General features: G+C 43.1%; 1 protein-coding gene across 2 annotated transcripts in view; it reads right to left on the bottom strand.

Moving 5' to 3' along the window:
- The window catches only part of commd9 (COMM domain containing 9), a 36,267-nt gene extending 17,248 nt beyond the window's left edge, over window positions 1-19,019 (bottom strand). Inside the window, exons 1-2 of one of the 2 annotated variants that reach the window (XM_043706261.2) lie at window positions 18,957-19,019; window positions 7,472-7,597 (exon numbers count right to left, since the gene is read on the bottom strand). In XM_043706261.2, coding sequence (XP_043562196.1) covers window positions 7,472-7,597; window positions 18,957-19,013 — 183 coding nt within the window. In that variant the 5' untranslated portion in view covers window positions 19,014-19,019. The remainder of the gene's footprint in view (window positions 1-7,471; window positions 7,598-18,956) is intronic. The other variant, XM_087996779.1, reaches the window with a different exon arrangement.
- Between the last annotated feature and the right edge of the window lie 2,735 nt (window positions 19,020-21,754).

Raw genomic sequence — 21,754 nt, 5'->3', positions numbered from 1 at the left:
ACAATAATCTAATAAACCTTAATAAATAAATGCCAACCCAAGTACTCAAAGGAAAAGGCATTTTCAGAGAGATTCTTTATGGCCATCTATTACCCCAGCAAAATACCCAACTCTGAGAAAATGGACTTCTTTCCTTGCCCTACGTCAGAATTTGCAAGTTACAAAGTTTAGCTGGTCCCACTTTGCCCTGTTAGCCAATCCTGGATTTGGGATAAATTGGTCCACTTTTTAAAATCAACAAACTGAGGGTTCAAAGTCAAGTGTGTGGTGCTGGAAAAGCACAGCAGGTCAGGCAGCATCCGAGGAGCAGGAGAATTGGTGTTTCGTCCATAAGCCCTTCATCAGAAATGCCTGAATGCTTATGCCCAAAACGTCGATTCTCCTGCTCCTCGGATGCTGCCTGACCTGCCGTGCTTTTCCAGCACCACACTCTCGACTCTGATCTCCAGCATCTGCAGTCCCTCACTTTCTATAAACTGAGGGTTCAGAAAAGATTTATAAGAATATTGCCAGAGTTGGAGGATTTGAGCTATAGGGAGAAGTTAAAAAGGCTGGGGCTGTTTTCCCTGGAGCATCGGAGGCTGAGGGGTGACCTTATCGAGGTTTATAAAATCATGAGGGGCATGGACAGGATAAATAGACAAAGTCTTTACCCTGGGGTGGGGGAGTCCAGAACTAGAGGGCATAGGTTTAGTGTGAGAGGGGAAAAGATATAAAAAGGACCCAAGGGGCAACGTTTTCACGCAAAGAGTGGCACATGTACAGAATGTGCTGCCAGAGGAAGTGGTGTAGGCTGGTACAATTGCAGCATTTAAAAGGCATCTTGATGGGTTTATGAATAGGACGGGTTTAGAGAAAAATGGGCCAAGTGCTGGCAAATGGAACGAGATTAGGTTGGGATATCTGGTCTGCATGGACAAGTTGGACTGCACGGTCTGTTTCTGTGTTGTACATTTCTATGACTCTAATTAGACTGCCAATGTCATTCCATACAATGTCTCATCTCCAGAAGTTTCAACGCCAACATTGGCTGGTGTTGACAAGTACCCTTCCAGTCAGATCCATCCGGTGCATCCAAAATCTCAGCCAGTTCACATAATTTCACAGAGAGGCTGAAAATTGGATAAAGCCTCTTGGGTTGTCTGTTTGACACTGAATAAATATTGTGAATGCATACTGTAAATATAATGGTAATATATAGTACTGGAAGAAACGGATTTAGTTTGCAACTTTTCAAATGTCAACTTTCTTCTGTACTTCTGTAAGTGAATAAAGTACATTTTTGGAAAAAGCAATTGAAAATTCCATGCATCAATGTGACAAGTCCAAATTTCTTCACGTGAACGATCTACTTCAGTTTTATTGCATCAGAGTTTTTTTTTTGCTATTTTGTAATCGGAATAAAATTGACAAATTAGTAAGTTTTGATTCTAGTGGACCCCCCTAGACTGCCCGATATTTTGCCCCTCCAGCGTAATCAATATCCAGAGTTAAAAACTTTGGTTTTGCACACTGTAAAGATAATACCTTTTCATTTTTTTTTAAACGTGTGCTGAAATGAGAAAAGAAAAGTTTTAAATCTGAAGATTGCTGCACGGTTTAAAATCAAGACATTTGATATTAATTGTGAACACTGTTTTTACAGCTGTGGATTACACTGGTGTTTGCAGAGGAACTGGAGCTTTGAGTGGCAACAAGCTGATTAAAAACTATTACCCCAGCAAAATACCCAACTCTGAGAAAATGGACTTCTTTCCTTGCCCTACGTCAGAATTTGCAAGTTACAAAGTTTAGCTGGTCCCACTTTGCCCTGTTAGCCAATCCTGGATTTGGGATAAATTGGTCCACTTTTTAAAATCAACAAACTGAGGGTTCAAAGTCAAGTGTGTGGTGCTGGAAAAGCACAGCAGGTCAGGCAGCATCCGAGGAGCAGGAGAATTGGTGTTTCGTCCATAAGCCCTTCATCAGAAATGCCTGAATGCTTATGCCCAAAACGTCGATTCTCCTGCTCCTCGGATGCTGCCTGACCTGCCGTGCTTTTCCAGCACCACACTCTCGACTCTGATCTCCAGCATCTGCAGTCCCTCACTTTCTATAAACTGAGGGTTCAGAAAAGATTTATAAGAATATTGCCAGAGTTGGAGGATTTGAGCTATAGGGAGAAGTTAAAAAGGCTGGGGCTGTTTTCCCTGGAGCATCGGAGGCTGAGGGGTGACCTTATCGAGGTTTATAAAATCATGAGGGGCATGGACAGGATAAATAGACAAAGTCTTTACCCTGGGGTGGGGGAGTCCAGAACTAGAGGGCATAGGTTTAGTGTGAGAGGGGAAAAGATATAAAAAGGACCCAAGGGGCAACGTTTTCACGCAAAGAGTGGCACATGTACAGAATGTGCTGCCAGAGGAAGTGGTGTAGGCTGGTACAATTGCAGCATTTAAAAGGCATCTTGATGGGTTTATGAATAGGACGGGTTTAGAGAAAAATGGGCCAAGTGCTGGCAAATGGAACGAGATTAGGTTGGGATATCTGGTCTGCATGGACAAGTTGGACTGCACGGTCTGTTTCTGTGTTGTACATTTCTATGACTCTAATTAGACTGCCAATGTCATTCCATACAATGTCTCATCTCCAGAAGTTTCAACGCCAACATTGGCTGGTGTTGACAAGTACCCTTCCAGTCAGATCCATCCGGTGCATCCAAAATCTCAGCCAGTTCACATAATTTCACAGAGAGGCTGAAAATTGGATAAAGCCTCTTGGGTTGTCTGTTTGACACTGAATAAATATTGTGAATGCATACTGTAAATATAATGGTAATATATAGTACTGGAAGAAACGGATTTAGTTTGCAACTTTTCAAATGTCAACTTTCTTCTGTACTTCTGTAAGTGAATAAAGTACATTTTTGGAAAAAGCAATTGAAAATTCCATGCATCAATGTGACAAGTCCAAATTTCTTCACGTGAACGATCTACTTCAGTTTTATTGCATCAGAGTTTTTTTTTTGCTATTTTGTAATCGGAATAAAATTGACAAATTAGTAAGTTTTGATTCTAGTGGACCCCCCTAGACTGCCCGATATTTTGCCCCTCCAGCGTAATCAATATCCAGAGTTAAAAACTTTGGTTTTGCACACTGTAAAGATAATACCTTTTCATTTTTTTTTAAACGTGTGCTGAAATGAGAAAAGAAAAGTTTTAAATCTGAAGATTGCTGCACGGTTTAAAATCAAGACATTTGATATTAATTGTGAACACTGTTTTTACAGCTGTGGATTACACTGGTGTTTGCAGAGGAACTGGAGCTTTGAGTGGCAACAAGCTGATTAAAAACTATTACCCCAGCAAAATACCCAACTCTGAGAAAATGGACTTCTTTCCTTGCCCTACGTCAGAATTTGCAAGTTACAAAGTTTAGCTGGTCCCACTTTGCCCTGTTAGCCAATCCTGGATTTGGGATAAATTGGTCCACTTTTTAAAATCAACAAACTGAGGGTTCAAAGTCAAGTGTGTGGTGCTGGAAAAGCACAGCAGGTCAGGCAGCATCCGAGGAGCAGGAGAATTGGTGTTTCGTCCATAAGCCCTTCATCAGAAATGCCTGAATGCTTATGCCCAAAACGTCGATTCTCCTGCTCCTCGGATGCTGCCTGACCTGCCGTGCTTTTCCAGCACCACACTCTCGACTCTGATCTCCAGCATCTGCAGTCCCTCACTTTCTATAAACTGAGGGTTCAGAAAAGATTTATAAGAATATTGCCAGAGTTGGAGGATTTGAGCTATAGGGAGAAGTTAAAAAGGCTGGGGCTGTTTTCCCTGGAGCATCGGAGGCTGAGGGGTGACCTTATCGAGGTTTATAAAATCATGAGGGGCATGGACAGGATAAATAGACAAAGTCTTTACCCTGGGGTGGGGGAGTCCAGAACTAGAGGGCATAGGTTTAGTGTGAGAGGGGAAAAGATATAAAAAGGACCCAAGGGGCAACGTTTTCACGCAAAGAGTGGCACATGTACAGAATGTGCTGCCAGAGGAAGTGGTGTAGGCTGGTACAATTGCAGCATTTAAAAGGCATCTTGATGGGTTTATGAATAGGACGGGTTTAGAGAAAAATGGGCCAAGTGCTGGCAAATGGAACGAGATTAGGTTGGGATATCTGGTCTGCATGGACAAGTTGGACTGCACGGTCTGTTTCTGTGTTGTACATTTCTATGACTCTAATTAGACTGCCAATGTCATTCCATACAATGTCTCATCTCCAGAAGTTTCAACGCCAACATTGGCTGGTGTTGACAAGTACCCTTCCAGTCAGATCCATCCGGTGCATCCAAAATCTCAGCCAGTTCACATAATTTCACAGAGAGGCTGAAAATTGGATAAAGCCTCTTGGGTTGTCTGTTTGACACTGAATAAATATTGTGAATGCATACTGTAAATATAATGGTAATATATAGTACTGGAAGAAACGGATTTAGTTTGCAACTTTTCAAATGTCAACTTTCTTCTGTACTTCTGTAAGTGAATAAAGTACATTTTTGGAAAAAGCAATTGAAAATTCCATGCATCAATGTGACAAGTCCAAATTTCTTCACGTGAACGATCTACTTCAGTTTTATTGCATCAGAGTTTTTTTTTTGCTATTTTGTAATCGGAATAAAATTGACAAATTAGTAAGTTTTGATTCTAGTGGACCCCCCTAGACTGCCCGATATTTTGCCCCTCCAGCGTAATCAATATCCAGAGTTAAAAACTTTGGTTTTGCACACTGTAAAGATAATACCTTTTCATTTTTTTTTAAACGTGTGCTGAAATGAGAAAAGAAAAGTTTTAAATCTGAAGATTGCTGCACGGTTTAAAATCAAGACATTTGATATTAATTGTGAACACTGTTTTTACAGCTGTGGATTACACTGGTGTTTGCAGAGGAACTGGAGCTTTGAGTGGCAACAAGCTGATTAAAAACTGGCCATTGTCTAAAACCCCAATGTCAAACATCTTCTGTCTGCTAACAATCAGGTGATTGGTTCTCAGGTAACTGAACAACTTGAGGTTGGGAACAAGAGAATCTATAAGGTCTCCACTAACCAGGAGCTCCCACTTTGTTCACTGCAGCAAGTAACAATAAACATGAAGCGAATCAGCTTACCTTTGCTTCATCAGTAGCTGTAAACTGTGATTTCTAAATGATAAGTCAGAGACTCAGAGGGTTTTTCTCTTCACAGAAAATACCAGACCTGCTGAGTTTCTCCAGCAATTTCTGTTTTGTTTCAGATTTCTGGCATTCACAGTTTTTTCTTTTAACTTAGTGTTATACGTTGATGTTATTTACCTCTAGCTAGAGTCTAACTACTTTTAATAAATAGTAATTCCTTTTAAGTACAGATACATGGCCCAACTTTCTGTCAACCTAGATCTGAAAATCGGGAAAATTGTGAAATTGCTGCAAAAGTTTTAAAAATCTTTAACTTGTGTGATGACCCCAGGAATGGTGGGGCTTGATTTCCACTGCACCGCACCGCACCACCCCAGTGAGGTTTGATAACAAATAGCAAATGCTGATGGTTTTTAGAATCTGCCCCACAGTTAAAAGAAACATTGCATCTGGAACATTTGCAGGACACTATATTGAGAGGGAACTGATACAATTAATCTATAGACATTTTAGGGACCCTCATCCCGTTATTTTGTGCTGAATCTGAATCACTAAAGATCAGGAGTGAAGAGGCCACGTTTTCTGCAAAAAGACAGAGACTTCCTCTTCAAATCAATGTTTTTGGTAAGTCCATCAGACACAGACTCTTATGTATCTGATGCACAAGATGTTTTTGTGATTCTTGCAAAGTCATGTTTGTCTCTAACTTTTTATGTTGGATCCCAAAACACTGCTCCATGTTCTACTTTCTCAATTCATATTATTCACTAAATTTGCAGGAAAGCATTACAGAGGAACCTTGATTATCCGAATACAAATTATCCGAAAATCACATTATCCGAAGGAGATCTCGAGGTCCCGATAGAAACATTATATCAAAGACGTGTTTCCAACAGTGATCGCGTCTTTTGTTTAGTGATTAAACAGGCACCGTCTCCAAATGACTGACCTCCCGCCCGCTCTCTCCCCCACACTTTCCGTGGAGTTCTACAGAGTTGTGTGCCCTAACCACCCCCCTCTCCCTTCCACAGATAATCTCTCCAACATTGTTCTGTACATGGCAAATGTGGAACCTGTCAAAAAGTTGCAGTAATAAGTTGTGTGTGTGGCTGTGGCTGTGTGTGTGCGAGTGTGCTTGTGCGCGCACACCATATGGAGACTTACCCCACAAAGGCAGCAGCAGTAGTAGTAGTCTCCATGTTGGTGACCAGTCCGGCTGCCCTAGTGAGGGGTGTGGTGAAAGGGTTAAAATTGTGTCCCAATACATGTGTGAATCTAACCGAAAATGGAAGGTGTCGCTTAGTCCCGTGTGAATCTTATTACACACCTTCCCGTGTGAATCTTCTTATCTGTATGTGACCAGAATGGAATGTGTTTTTCAGCCTTGCTCTGCTGTTCACATGAATGTTTAGATCTCGAAAAGAGTATATCAGCTGGAAAAGTCTCCAGTTCGGTCGAGTCTGCTCCGGGGTTGCGTTTAACCGCCGAGCGTGGGTTGTTGGCAACCGCTCTACGAGAACTGACGGCTCCCAGTTCCGGTAACACGTAGAGTGAGTATAAACCAGACCCGTTGTAAGTACGAGACCTGGTTGTGGCGACGCTGCGGGGAATAAAACACTTATATTCTAGCAGACTCGCCTCTTGGCTGTTTGTTCTGTGTCAGACTACTTTCCTGCGAGCCTGGTCCTTGACCTTGAGAATTTTTTTAAAACAAGGGGGCAGGGTAGGACGGGATTGGGGTGTGGGGGGGGCAATGTTGAATGAGGTTGGGGAGCGGGGGCGCAGTGTTGGATGGGGTTCAGGGTAGGGGACAGGGTTGGACGGGTTCTGGGTGTGGGTGGGGGGGGGGTGGTGTTGGGGTGGAGGTTCGCCCGCTTTGTGCTGGGGAGCGGGGAGGGGTGCGGTGTTGGACAGGATTGGGGCCGAGGGCAGGTGCGGGGTAGTGTTGGACGGGGTTGGGGGGGGGGCGGGTGCAGGCGGGGTTTGATGGTATTCTGGAGGTAGGCGTGGGGCAGGGACAGTGTTGGAAGGGGTTTGGGAGGTGGAAGGGGTTTGGGGGATGGGCGGGGTTGAAGCGGGGGCGGGGGCTCGCGCATTGTGTGCTGCCGCTAGTCTCCTGTATTGGAAGCAGACTTTAAAAACTCCGAGTCCCAGAGGAAAGGTATTTAATCGATTAACCAAATAATCGATTTTCCGAATGAAATTATGCCCGCCCATCTCGTTCGTATAATCGAGGCTCCTCTGTAATTTACTTTTTAGGTGCAGACAAGGCTGTCCATAAATGCATCATTATTGTACAGACTTAAAAACTCAGAGGTTCACCTACCTGCTTTGCCTCCTCAGGGGTCACCGATAAACTTTTGGCGGTGCTGTCAACTAACCTGACTGAGTTGGTTGCTGAAGTGGAAAAACATTCCTGACATAACTGCCTCACCACATCCTTTGAGGGAGCCTAAAAAGAACAGAAATCCAAGTAGGTAATCATTAATTATCTGTATTTACACTTATGTAAAACACCATGAATATTAGGTCACAGAACTATAGTGAGATGAGCCCATATGGATGAATGCAATGATTTTAAACTCTCTGCGCTGGTGACAGATTAACAAACAAGTTCGATTTGTGGAGATTGGGAGGCTAGAGAGTAGACTCTGGAATATTCAATCTGGAACCAGCCACAGGAACAGAAACTGGGGTAGAATGGGAAATGTGGCCAAATTGAACGAATGTGTTTTGATGATATAACTATTTGTGTTTCTGTAAGATCTTTAATGTAAGAAAACATCCTGAGTGCCTCACAAGAACACCATAAAGCAAAGGTGAGACACTGTACCACATAAGTCAAATTGCAGATTGAAAGTTTGGTCAAACAGTTAGGTTTTAAGGAAGATCAATGGAAAAGGAAATGTAGAAAAGCAGAGGCTTTGGAGAGGAATTCCAGGACTTTAGGCTTGGAAAACTGAAGGCATGGCTGTCAATAATGGATGGATCAATATCAGGAATGTTCAAGGGACTGGAGGTAGAGAAGTACAGATATCTCTGAGGGCTGTGGGGCTGGGAGAGGTGACAGGAAGATTAGAAAACTAGAAAGGGAATTCTAAAATCAAAAGATTGTTTGAGCAGTAGGCAGATATGCACAGGGATAATAGACAAATGGGACTCTTACACAGGTGGAATTTTGGATGACCTCAAATTTAGGGAAAGTAGAATATGGAAATTTGGCCAGGAAAAATGCATTGGAACAAAAAAAGAAAATGGATGAGGGTTTCATTATGCAAATTGATACAGGAGTAAAATTGAGCTGTGTTCAGGAGGTGGAACAAGTTGGTTCTCCTGGTGGCGCGGATTTAAGTTTTAACTCATTATGGGGTCAAAAATAGTACTTAGGTTGGTAATTGTCTGGTTCAGCCAGGAAGATAGAAAGAACGAGTTGGTGACTAAGGAAAGCAGTTTGCAACAGGGAACAGAGACAAAGGTGTTATCAGGAATTCTCATGTAACCACCAATCGACAGGAGTATATTTCCTCGCTCTGGGAACTGATCTTCCTCTCTCCTTTTGATCAAATCTCACTGTCGGTATTTACGAGTGGTCCTCACTGCAACTGGTGCATTCTCATAACTGGCACACCCCTATTCTTCATGCATGCCAGTTATTAGGGCGTTTACTGTACTTAACTGGAGCAAAGTTCGGCTCATCCAGCACTGGATGTCAGATAAACAATTTGATAATTTGTAGATAATAAAAGGGGCGAGAGGCAGCAAGGAGACAGATCGGAGTGTCATCATCAGTGCACGTGAAAACTAGCGCTGTGTCTTTGGATGATGATATCAACAATGGATGGTACGGATGTGAAATACAAAGGGCCAAGAATAGATCATGAGGTACCAGTGGTAAAGGTGTAGGATAAGAAGAAAGGTCATAGCATGTGATAAGGATTCTTTTGGATCGATGTACCTCCTTAAGCCATGCATTTAAAAACTCAAATCTTGTTCAAACATATTATATTTAAAAAGAGTTTGTCTCTACTCACATTGGTAGTCTGGAAAACACAATGGTGGTGTTTTGGTAGCATTTAAACAGGATAGCTTTGAGGAGGTAAAACAAAGAACTGTGGATGCTGATGTCTGAAACAAAGACAGAAATTGCTGGAGGACCTCAGCAGGTCAGGCAGCATCTGTTGAGAGTCTTCAAGTTCAATTCTGAAGTAGAGTCACTGGATTTGAGACATTCACTGTGCTTCCCTCCATAGATGCTGCTTGACCTGTTGAGTGTCTCCAGCAATTTCTGGCTCTGAGGAAATTCTGGCTTATCCTCAAGCAATCAGGCAAACTCTAATGAGTTCTTTGAAAAAGGGAGAACTGGGTGTTATCAGAATACATGGAGAACATTATACAGCATAAACTCAAGAGGAGAAGTGGAAGTCCTGAATTGTTGATTATGAAGCAGCTCAAGGAGAAACTATTCAACATTCAGTAGCTGCACTGGAATAGAAGCAACAGACTGAGAAAGACCAGTCACATGGAGCTGGATAAGAGAGGAACAGCAGGGGCTAAAGGATATTCAAAACATGGATATTAAAGATGACTTGAAGGGGGAAGTTTCTCTTGTCACAGCCAGTACTTGTTGTTGATGACTTTAAGAAGATTAGTTGTGAGCAGAGCAGAAAACGAGCTACAGAGTTTTATCAAGGAAGTGAAGGCATAGAAGTTACAATTACAAACTGACACTGCTTAAAAAATAGAAATTTAATTTAAAACTGTAAATGGAGACAGCAAAAGTTCATTGGAGGATATTGGATAATTGGATCCACTGTATAGACAATGTTGCTCACAATACAAAACATCTGAATTTCTCACTAAGGGTAAAGCTCCTAAATGTTTTCGAATAGAATCCAAATGGATCTGAATAGCTTACAATTCGAACATAATAAAATATACCACCTTATACAATAGTTGTGATTACTGTTGAAAATATACTATCCTTAAAAAATAACTTCATAACAGAGGCAGAGAGATGGAAGATTTCAACAACGTCTGGGTTGAAGAGGGTTTACTATATGACTTCTTGAAATTGAAAAGTCAAATGATTAGAGTGTTTACAAAACTGCTTACAAAAAAAATCAGATGACTTTGCATTTTGAAGGCAAGCAAAACGTTTGAGACAGTTAAGTGATGGATTTTATTACTTTAATTGCTGTAAAACTGGCTTGAAAGAAGACCCATGCTAAAGGTTATATGGCAACAGCCTGTGGGCTGCAGTTGCTGTTTTCCATTTGTTGAGTCCGTTGAAGAAAGTCTTCCAGCCTGGACAGACCAGGTTCTGACTCTCCTGAAACATAAGCAGAATATCTTAAAGCTGAATCAGCCACAAGGATCCCACACTCACTCTCCCTCAGCTGAAATATTGTGGGAGCATGATAACATTAAATATCATGACTTCTAACTAACTCTCATCTGAACTCAAATCTGATTTGAAGACCATATCAATTCTATGGCAGTCAGTATCTTGATTCTGTCAGTGGAAAGTGGCACAGTGGTTAGCACTGCTGCCTCACAGCGCCAGAGACCCGGGTTCAATTCCCGCCTCAGGCGACTGACTGTGTGGAGTTTGCACGTTCTCCCTGTGTCTGCGTGGGTTTCCTCCGGGTGCTCCGGTTTCCTCCCACAATCCAAAGATGTGCAGTGTCAGGTGAATTGGCCATACTAAATTGCCCATAGTGTTAGGTAAGGGGTAAATGTGGGGGTATGGGTGGGTTTCGCTTCGGCGGGTCGGTGTGGACTTGTTGGGCCGAAGGGCCTGTTTCCACACTGTAATCTAATCTAATCTAATCTAATCTAATGACTGGACTGTTAAGAACTCTTCCTATTTGTATCCTTTACCACAGGAAACCATATAGTGTAGTAGCAGGCCATTCTGCCCATCAAGTCCACACCACCCTTCCAAAGACGATCCCACTTAGACCCACCTCCATACTCTGGCCTTGTAACCCTGCATTTCCCGTGGCTAATCCACCTGACCTGCACATCTTTGAACTGGAGCAAGAAACCAGAGCACCTGGGGGAAACCCGCACAGAAATGTTGAGAACGTGTAAGAGAACTTTAACACTTATTCATTGCTTTTTCCCTTTGGGGATTTTTGTTAAACATATTATCCCTATAGAACTGCATTGTCTTATCAATAGCGTGAATGCGTGCGTTTGAGAATAATGGAATAGAGTTTACTTTTGCATAACAGCCTTGCTAGTAATTGGTTTAACCACTTAACATAAGAGGAGTAAGTTTGGTTTAGTTTTTGATAAGTTAATGCCTGGTGTACATTTCTTTTATCTCGAATAATATAAAAATGAACAAATTGAATATTTTGATGATTAAATAAAGCATTTACACTTTTGGCTTGGCTCATGGAGTAATGGAGCTTGATTATCAGTGCTTTCCTTCCATCAGAATCACTAGCCTGTTACTGAGTAATGGAACAGGAATCAGAGTTCCTCTCACAGAAGTAAAAAATGAAAACTACTCAAGAGCTCACAGAGGCGCCTCACGGACTGAAATGCACAAGACTTCAATGTTACAGTTCCAAGTATCAGCGACATGGTAAAAGCAGAGGTCTCGCTAGCAGCAAAGCACTTGGGAGACTGAATGACTGCATTTCCTTTATTTCACTGGGAACTGTGCAAAGGTGATCAGCATTCCAAAAGAGCTCTGGGATTCTTGCCAACAGAAAAAAAGCTGAAATAGTGTAAATCCTTTCATTGGAAGAGAGCTGGGATTACTCTTCCAGAGACACATGAATCAATACAAATGTAGCTCTCGAAAAAGGACACGCAAATTAGGCATAAAGCAAAATTCTGCACAATACTAAAAAATCCACATTACATCAGACAGATCTTTGAAAGAACCTTCCAAACAGGACAGAGGCAAGACCACTAGAATCATTTAGCAAATAACTTCAATTTACTCACCATTCATTCTCTATATCAATGCAAAGTAGTTCAATGATTGTAATATAAGCGAATAGGCACACATGCAAATAACAGGGAGATAAGTAACTGGATAGTCAACTACTATTCCTGAGGAGAATTTCCCCACTCCTACAATAGTGCTATGGAATCTTTTTTCCTTCCACCTAAGAGAGCAAACCTGGCTGCAGTTTAAAGCTTGGGAGTGTAGGGCTGGAAAAGCACAGCAGGTCAGGCAGCATCCAAGGAGCAGGGGAATCAATGTTTCAGGCAAAAGCCCTGCCTGATGATTCTCCTGCTCCTTGGATGCTGCCTGACCTGCTGTGCTTTTCCAGCACCACACTCTCTACTCTAATCTCCAGCATCTGCAGTCCTCACTTGCGACTCATTTTAAAGCCTCATCAGGGAGAGGCCTTCCCTCAGCACCTACAATATGGGTTCAAGTCTGAATGTCATTTAAAGTCAGAGAGCTGTACAGCATGGAAACAGACCCTTCAGTCCAACTCGTCCATGTTAACCAGATGTCCTAGTCACATCTATCAGAATTTGCCCCATATCCCTCTAAACCCTTCCTGGTCATATACTGATCCAGATTTAAGTGTTGCAATTGTACTAGCCTTCACCACTTTCTCTGGCAGCTCTTTCCACACATGCACCACCCTCTGCGTGAAAAAGTTGCCCCTTAGATCCGTTTTAAGTCTTTCCCCTCTCACCTTAAACCTACGCCCTCTCGTTTTGGACTTTCCCACCCCAGGGAAAAGTCCTTACTTATTCACCCTATCCATGCCCTTCATGATTTCACGAACCACTGTAAGTTCACCCCTCAGCCTCCAACGCTCCAGGGAAAGTACCATCAGCCTATTCAGCCTCTCCCCATAGCTCAACCTCTCCAACCCTGCCAACATCCTTGTATATCTTTTCTGAACCCTTTCAGTTTCACAACATCCTTCCTATAGCAGGAAGACCAGAATTGCACATAATATTCCAAAAGTGGCTTAACCAATGTCCTGTACAGCCACAACATGACGTCCCAACTCCTATACTCAATGCACTGACTAATAAAGGCAAGCATACTAAACGCCTTCTTCACTATTCTGTCTATTTGCAACTAGAGGGTTTGAGCTACAGGGAGAAGGTTAATAGGCTGGGGCTGTTTTCCCTGGAGCATCGGAGACTGAGGGGTGACCTTATAGAGGTTTATAAAATCATGAGGGGCATGGATATGGTAAATAGGTCTTTTTTCCCTGGGTTGGAGGAGTCCAGAACTAAAGGGCATAGGTTTAGGGTGAGAGGGGAAAGATTTAAAAGGGACCTAAAGGGCAACTTTTTCACGCAGAGGGTGGTGCGTGTATGGAATGAGCTGCCAGAGGATATGGTGGAGGCTGGTACAATTACATTTAAAAAACATTTGGATGGATATATGAATAGGAAGGGTTTAGAGGTCCCAGTTATAATGGGCCAAGTGCTGACAAATAGGACCAGATCAATTTAGGATATCTGGTTGGCATGGACAAGTTGGACCAAAGGGTTTGTTTCTGTGCTGTGCATCTCTGTGGCTCCACTCTCTATGAACCTGCACTCCAAGGTTGCTTTGTTCAGCAACACTTCCCAAGACCTTATCATTAAGTGTATAAGTTCTGCTCTGATTTGCCTTTCCATAATGCAGCATCTTGCGTTCATCTAAATTAAACTCCATCTGCCAGTCCTCAGCCCACTGGCCCATCTGATCAAGGTCCCGTTGTACTCAGATAACTTTCTTCACTGTCCACTACACCTCCAATTTTGGTGTCATCTGCAAAATTACTAACCATATCTCCTATGTTCACATCCAAATCATTTAGATACATGATGAAAATCAGTGGATCCAGCAGTGCAACACTGCTGGTCACAAGCCTCCAGAATGAAAAGCATCTTTCCACCACCACCCTCTGTCTTCTTCCTTCAAGCCAGTTCTGTATCCAAATGGCTAGTTCTCCCCGTGTTCAGTGTGGTCTAACCTTGCTAGTCAGCGTCGAAAAGTGTGGGGTTGGAAAAGCACAGCAGGTCAGGTAGTATCCAAGGAACAGAAGAGTTGACGTTTTGGGCATAAGCTCTTCTTCAGGAATTTGGAGGGGGAAGGGGGCTAAGAGATAAATGGGGCTGGCGGTGAGGCTGGGAAGAAGATTGCTGGGAAGGTGACAGGCAGGTGCAGGTGGAGGGTAATTATGATAGGTGGGAGGGAAGATGGACAGGTAGACAGATCAAGAGGGTGATACTGAGGGTTGAATCTGGGATGAGGTGGGGGGAGGGGAGATTTGGAAACTGGTGAAGTTGATGCTGATGCCATGTGGTTGAAGGGTCCAATGGCGGAAGATGAGGCGTTCTTCTTCCAGTTGGCGGGTGGCTTTGGTTTGGTGGTGGAGCAAGCCCAGGGTTTGCATGTCTTTGGGGTAGTGGGAGGGGGTGTTGAAGTGGTCAGCCAAAGGTTAGTGGGTTGGTTTGGTGTACGTGTCCCAGAGATGTTCCTTGAAATGCTGTGAGTGGGCTCCAAGTCGCGGAACATTTCAGAGAACATGTCTGGGACACATGCACCAAACAATCCCAACGCGCTGTGGTCGACCACTTCAATTCCCCCTCCCACTATCCCAAGGACATGCAAATCCTGTGTTTGCTCTTCTGCAAACCAAAGCCACCCACCAATGGGAGGAAGAACACCTCATCTTCCTCCATGTGACCCTTCAACCACATGGCTTCAACATCAATTTCACCAGTTTCCACCCTCCCCAATGACCTATCACAATTACTCCCCCACCTGCATCCATTGGCTTCCCAGCTACCTCCCCCCCATCCCAACTCCCCTATTTATCTCTCAGTCCCCTTCTCCCTTCACATTCCTGAAGAAAGACTTATGCCCAAAATGTCGATTCTCCTGCTCCTCAGATGTCACCTGACCTGCTGTGCTTTTCCAGCATCACACTTTTTGATTCTGATTCTCCAGCATCTCCAGTCCTCACTTTTTCCAATCTTGCAAATCAGTCTACCATGAGAAATCTTGTTGAATGTCTTACTGAAGTCGATAAAGATGATTTCCATTGGTCTGCCCTCATCAATCCTTTCAGGCTCAGAAGTCACCACAGCACCAACACTAACAAAGTTATATCGGGTGAAATTTTAGCCATAATGATCCTGCAACATGAATTAAAGAGACTGATTCCTTACACAAAAACATAGACATCATATTCTTTAATTTAGATAGATGACCACTGAGCTCTTCAAGCTGAAGATTTTTACATAGATGAAAACAAATTATAAAGGGGCATCACTATCGTGAACATAAAAAGGATCTGGACTCTTTCAGTTTTTACTCTGTCATACATCAGAACCGATCTTCTACTGCAGCATCACTCTCCCTGACCTCTTAAGATCCACAAACTAAAAATCCACCAGTTTTGAATACACTCAGCAACTGAACAACAGGCTCATTTTGGAGGAGAAAATTCCAAAGATCTACCACCATTCTTCCTATCGGAACGATGTTGTGAAACTTGGAAGGGTTCTGAAAAGATTTACAAGGATGTTGCCAGGGATGAAGGATTTGAACTATAGGGAGAGGCTGAATAGACTGGGGCTATTTTCCCTGGTGTGTCGGAGGCTGAGGAGTGACATTATAAGAGGTTTACAAAATTATGAGGGGCATGGATAGGATAAATAGACAAAGTCTTTTCCATGGGTTGGGGAGTGCAGAACTAGTGGGCATAGGTTTAGGGTGAGAGGGGAAAGATATAAAAGAGACCTAAGGGGCAACTTTTTCACACAGAGGGTGGTAGGAGTATGGATTGAGCAACCAGAAGAAGTGGTGGAGGCTAGTACGATTGCAACGTTTAAAAGGCATTGGGATGGGTATATGAATAGGAAGGGTTTGGAGGGATATGGGCAGGGTGCTGGCAGATGGGACTAGATTGGGTTGGGATATCTGATCAGCATGGACAGGTTGAACCGAAGGGTTTGTTTCCATGCTGTACATCTCTATGACTCTATGATACTTAGTGAAAAATATTTCTCATCTTAGCCTGAAGCAGTAACACTCTGGATCCAATCAGGAGAAACACTCTCCCTTGATAGACTCAGCCAAGTCCTTTAATAATTGGATGAGTTTTCATTATCTTCAGTTCCATAGAACATTGCCTTGTCTTGACTCAGTCAATCTAGTGAAACTTCGCTGCATTCACTTTAGGGCAAGGAGACTCAAAGAGTAGCCTGTACTCCAATTGTGGTCAGCATTCTGTACAATTGGAGTAATTCATTACACTTTCACTCCAATCATTTTGTAATAAAATCTACCATACCATTTGTCTTCCTAACTGCTTGCTGTACCTATATGTTAACTTGTACAAGGAGCCCTCTGAATGTAAATGCTTCTTAATCTCTTACCATCTAAAAACATATAGTCAATGCAGAAAAATAACCACCTTTTAAAGGATGCTTTCTCCTTGAAATATTCTCTTGGGAGAAATGCAAAATTTCCATTCTCTTCTGTAAATTTCTTAATGTATATTGCAGTTTGACTTAGCTTGCATTATTGTTTCAAGCTAACAAATGGAAAATCATTGTCAGATTCTGAGTGAAGAGAATGGAGCACAGAGTGGTTAAGAGAATACTTTGTAAACATTTTTCAAAAAAACTAGAAAGGAAAGTTTGTGTTTTTTTAAAAACAAATCTTTAGTAGCTGGTGAGTTTCTCTCATATCCTCAAACTTGGAAACTGTAATTTGCTATCACATTACTTATAACTTAACATTACCTTCTCAAGTGCAACTAGTGCTGGCCGAGCACAACATTCCTATGTTTAATGACTGTTGCAGACATGATGGGCTGAAGGCCTCTTTTTGTGCTGTAAAACTATGATTCCATATCTATTAGCTTAATTTCTGGATTTAGTTCCACACTTTAGTAAATTATTTTCAAATTCAATATAACGCTCTACCACATTATAGTCACCTTTCCCTGATAACTTTTCCCAAGACATCCCTTTACTATTATTCCTGTCTCATTGCACAAAACTAGATCTAGAATTATCTATCGTTGGGTTGGTTCCCAGACATACTGTTCCATGATCTCATCTTGCACATTATTGCTGCAAATCTGCTCTGTCCAATCTGTACGAAGATTGAAGTCACCCATAATTATTGTATCATCCTTGTTACATGTACCTCTGATTCACTGATTTATGTTACTGCTCAGGAGTTTGTGAACTAATTCCTTTCTGTCCCTTGTTTCTTCGTAGCACTCAACTTTTGATGCAATTAAATGTTATAACACAATTTAAAAATTTGAAGACCCTTCTCTGTACTGGTGCCAGTGGCACTTTAAGTAAAATTACTGCTTATAACCTCTTATAGTACAGGACTCTTATGAGTGCTTGAAAAATCCAAACTGCTGCCTTACTTTCTCAAAACACGTCCTGTTCTTTTTCCTTCAAACGTTTATTATTCTTCCTTTATAACCTCTATGCATCATTTTGTAAATGGATCTCACTAAACTGCTATAAAAACAAAATGCTAGACAAACTCAGCAAGTCTGGTAGCATCTGTAATAAAAGAGACAGAGTCCAACGTGACTCTCCTTCAGAACTGAAAGGGTTTGGAAAATGGTATATTGTGTACTTTTGACAAAAGGCTGGTAGCAAGTGAACAAATGATGTGGTGGCCCAGTGAAAAAGAGGTTTTAATTGTTGTGAGAGAGATGTAAAATGGGTGTAAATTAAGGTTTGAAAGGGAGAAAATGAGTCCTCTTTGCCAAGAGCAAAGTAAACAAGGCCTGGGGGAGGGAGTAAGAACATATAGAGGACAATGTTTTGTAGTAGGCTATGAAGTTGTGCAATTCATAAAGTCCTAGAAGCTGTAAGGTGTCTAAGCCTCAAGCTTGCATTATGCTTCATTGGAACATTGCAGCAGACCCAGGACAGAAATGTTACCAAAAGCATCAGATGGTTTACAGAAATGGCAAGCAACTGGAAGATCACAATCATTCCTACAGAGGTGTTCCAAAAAGAAGGCATTTAGTCTGCATTTGGCCTTGCCAATATAAAGTCGTCATTGTGAGCAGTAAATAATCTATTAATGTTTGCACGGTGGCTCAGTTGTTAGCAATGCTGCCTCACAGCACCAGGAAGCCAGATTAGATTCCACCCTTGGGTAACTGTGTGGGTTTCCTCTGGGTGCTCTAGTTTTCTCCCACAGAGGTATCCAAAGATGAGCTGGTTAGGTGGATTAGCTATGCTAAATTACCCATAGTGTCCAGGAATGTGTTGGTTAGGTGACTTAGCCATGGGGAATGCAGGGTTATGCAGTGTGGGTGGGATGCTCTTCCAAGGGTCGGTGTGGACTTGATGGGCTGAATTGGCTGCTTCCACACTGTAAGGATTTAAAGATTAGATCGAAAGAACTGCTTCTCCTCACTCAGTGATGAATTTTAAGTTGACGACCCTTGGTCACTGAACTACAAGCAGAGGAAATAATTAGTCTTGTTCATCCTTCATAATTCTATCAAAACTTTAACAAGTTGCTTGCGCAATTGCTTGTAGGCCGAATTTCCTGTACTTTGATTTTATTTTGCGTTCCTATACTTTTTTAAAACGTGACGATTTCACACAGAGAAATCCGCCGAAGGGAAAAAAAAGTACATGCATCAATACAGTTGCCTGACCACCCCGCCCCGTATCTTGGGGAAAATTACACACACGCCGAACGTTTTGGGAGCAAACTCGGTGGTTTCGGGTCATTGATCAGGAAGGGTGAGCAGGTTCTGAGTTTGCCAGGCCGCTAGTGGGATCCATCGGTACCAGTGAGGGTTTCTGAGCCTCTCTCGCATTACCTTCAAGAGCAGCTGCAGGGCTCCAAGCTCCGGGAGGCTGCCCAGCCGAGCCGCCATCTTGCTGCCGCCGGACGGACAGCCAGTGCGCAGGCGCGGTGAGCGGCGCACTGTATTCTGGGAGCTGTAGTCGGTTTGGTGTCAAGATGTCTGTGTGTGTGTTTGTGTATGTAGTGGGGAAAGAGTGTGGACTCACTTCACCTCAGTCAGGCTTCACTTTCAAATCCACGTACTGTCAACACTTCGCAGTTTTGGCGCTGGAACTACCTTGCGACCCGCATGTGAACTGCACAGCCTTGCCCATGGTGAAATGTTTGTGTGTTGGGAACTTGGCTTTGACTCATGTGACCCTAGGCTGGACTCTTCACCCTGCTGAGATTAAAAAGCTCCCTGTCAAGTCAAGGCTCCAAGAATCATCCCTTGATGGAAGCAGCTCGCAAATGACCAGGCGTTGGATTAAAGATGATGAGAGCCGATGGAATCACACAAGAATCAAGGAATCAAAAGTTGAAAGAATCGAAGGGTACTAAGAAATTTTATTGGGCATTCAAGACTCAGGAGAACTTTCAAAGGGCCTCGTGGTTAATGGGGGCCAAAGGTTTTTCACAGGTCAATAAAGGAGGAGAAAGTGAGGACTGCAGATGCTGGAGGTCAGAGTTGAGACACACATCAGCACACTCTCAACTCTGATCTCCAGCATCTGCAGACCTCACTGTCTCCGTGCTGGTGATCAGAGTTGAGAGTGTGTTGCTGGAAAAGCATGGCAGGTCAGGCAGCATCTGAGGAGCAGGAGAACAAACGTTTCGAGCATAAGCCCTTCATCAGGAATGAAACTTGTGGGCTGGGGCTGAGAGATAAGTAGGAACGAGGTGGGGCGGGGGGGGGAGGTAGTTGAGAAAGCGATAGGTGGATGAAGGTGAGGGAGAAGGTGATAGGTCAAAGGGGGGAAGTGGTGGATAGGTCTGGAGGGTGGTGCAGAGTTGGAGGCTTGGGACTGGAACAATGTGGGGGGAGGGGAATGAGGAAACTGTTGAAATCCACATTAATCCCATCTGGTTGCAGCGTCCCAAGGTGGAATATGATGTGTTCTTCCTCCAGGCATCGGGTGGTAATGGTTTGGTGGTGGAGGAGGCCCAGGACCTGCATGTCCTTGACAGAATGGCAAGGGGAGTTGAAGTGTTCTGCCACGGGGCAGTGGGTTTGATGGGTGTGGATGTCCCAGAGATGTTCTCTGAAATGATCTGCAAGAAGGCATCCTGTCTCCCCAATGTAGAGGAGACCACACCAGGTGCAATTTATACTTTGGTAGAGGTACAGGTAAATTCTGACGGATGTGGAAGGATCTCTTGCAGCCTTGGACAGAGGTGAGGGGCATGGTGTGAGTGCAGGTTTTGCGCTTTCTGCGATGACAGGGAAAGGTGCCAGGAGTAGGGTCTGGGCTGGTGTGGGGTGTCAACCTGACAAGGGAGTCACAAAGGGAATGGTCTTTCCGGAATGCTGATAGAGGTGGGGATGAAATATATCTTTGGTGATGGGGTCTGTTTGGAGGTGGTGGAGGATGATGCAATGTATGCAGAGGTTGATGGGGTGGAAGGTGAGGACCAGGGAGGTTCTGCCCTTGTTGCTTTGGGAGGGGTGGGGTTCCAGGGCGGTGATGCGTGAAGTAGAGGAGATGCACTGGAGGGCATTGTCAACCGTATGGGAAGGGAAGTTACAATCATGGAAGAAGGAGGCCATCTGGGACTTTCTGAGGTGGAATTGATCAATGAAGGTCAATAAAGGCCATGTAGAGTTCTGTGTATTGTACCAATACTTTGCTTGTATTGGTCAACCAGTAAAGGTCATGCCAATGGTTGGTTTTGATATTGCCAGAAATGAGAATGAGTCTGTGCTGAGAGATGGATCAGGATTGTTTGGGAATCTTCACAGTGAAAAGAGGGTTAGGTTTCCCCAAATTAATTCACCATGCTTCCTGGAAAGTGAATCAAAAATGGCATTGGAGAAGTCAGGAGACAGTGCTTCCTTCCCAGAACTTTGTAAGAAGTGATTCAATTGCAACCGTGATCATTTTTAAACAGCTGCTGTGGTCTAGACACTGCATCTCAAACCAAGTAATTCACTTCCGAAGCAAATCCTCTTTTCACAACTTAAGGATGTCTTATTTGATAATGTGCTGCACTGGAAAGGGCACAGTAGGTCAGGCTGCCTGACCTGCTGTGCCTTTTCCAGCGTTACACTTTATCGACTCTTACTCTCCAGGATCTGCAGTCCTCACTATCATGCAGTCTTATTGCCAAACTTTAAAAAGGATGCAAAGGCATTGCAGCAAATGCAAAAGAGGTTTACAAGGATACTGATAAAACTTTTGTTGTTGGGATGGAGAAGTGCTACCTCACTTGCTGAGTATTTTTAGCATTTCTGTTTTGATTTTAAATTTCCTGCCTCTACAATGTTTAGCTTTTGTAGATGGAAGTGGGTAAATTTTCATTACAATTACAACATCCTATCTCTAAGAAGGTACACAGACTTCAATCATTGAATGATTCAACTGAAATGCGTATCACAGAATCCATCCCCTGTTCATCCTAATGTTTTAATTCCCACAATATCAATATGCTTTGATTCAAAGTTCTGAATTTCCAGGATTTTTCCCTCCCAGACTTGGAGCTTTACAATATGCCACCTTCCTTGTATAGCCTTCTCTTGTGAGTAGAAACATGTCACCATTCCTTCAGTGTTGTTAGAACAAAATCCTGAAATTCCCTCCATAATGGCATGTGGGTCTACCTACAGTACATGGA

Source organism: Chiloscyllium plagiosum, unplaced genomic scaffold (assembly GCF_037043375.1).
Source record: "Chiloscyllium plagiosum isolate Xiang-an unplaced genomic scaffold, Cpla_swu_hap1 HiC_scaffold_18, whole genome shotgun sequence".
In the NCBI taxonomy this organism is placed as follows: Eukaryota; Metazoa; Chordata; class Chondrichthyes; order Orectolobiformes; family Hemiscylliidae; genus Chiloscyllium; species Chiloscyllium plagiosum.
This window is presented reverse-complemented; position numbering and strand designations above follow the sequence as displayed.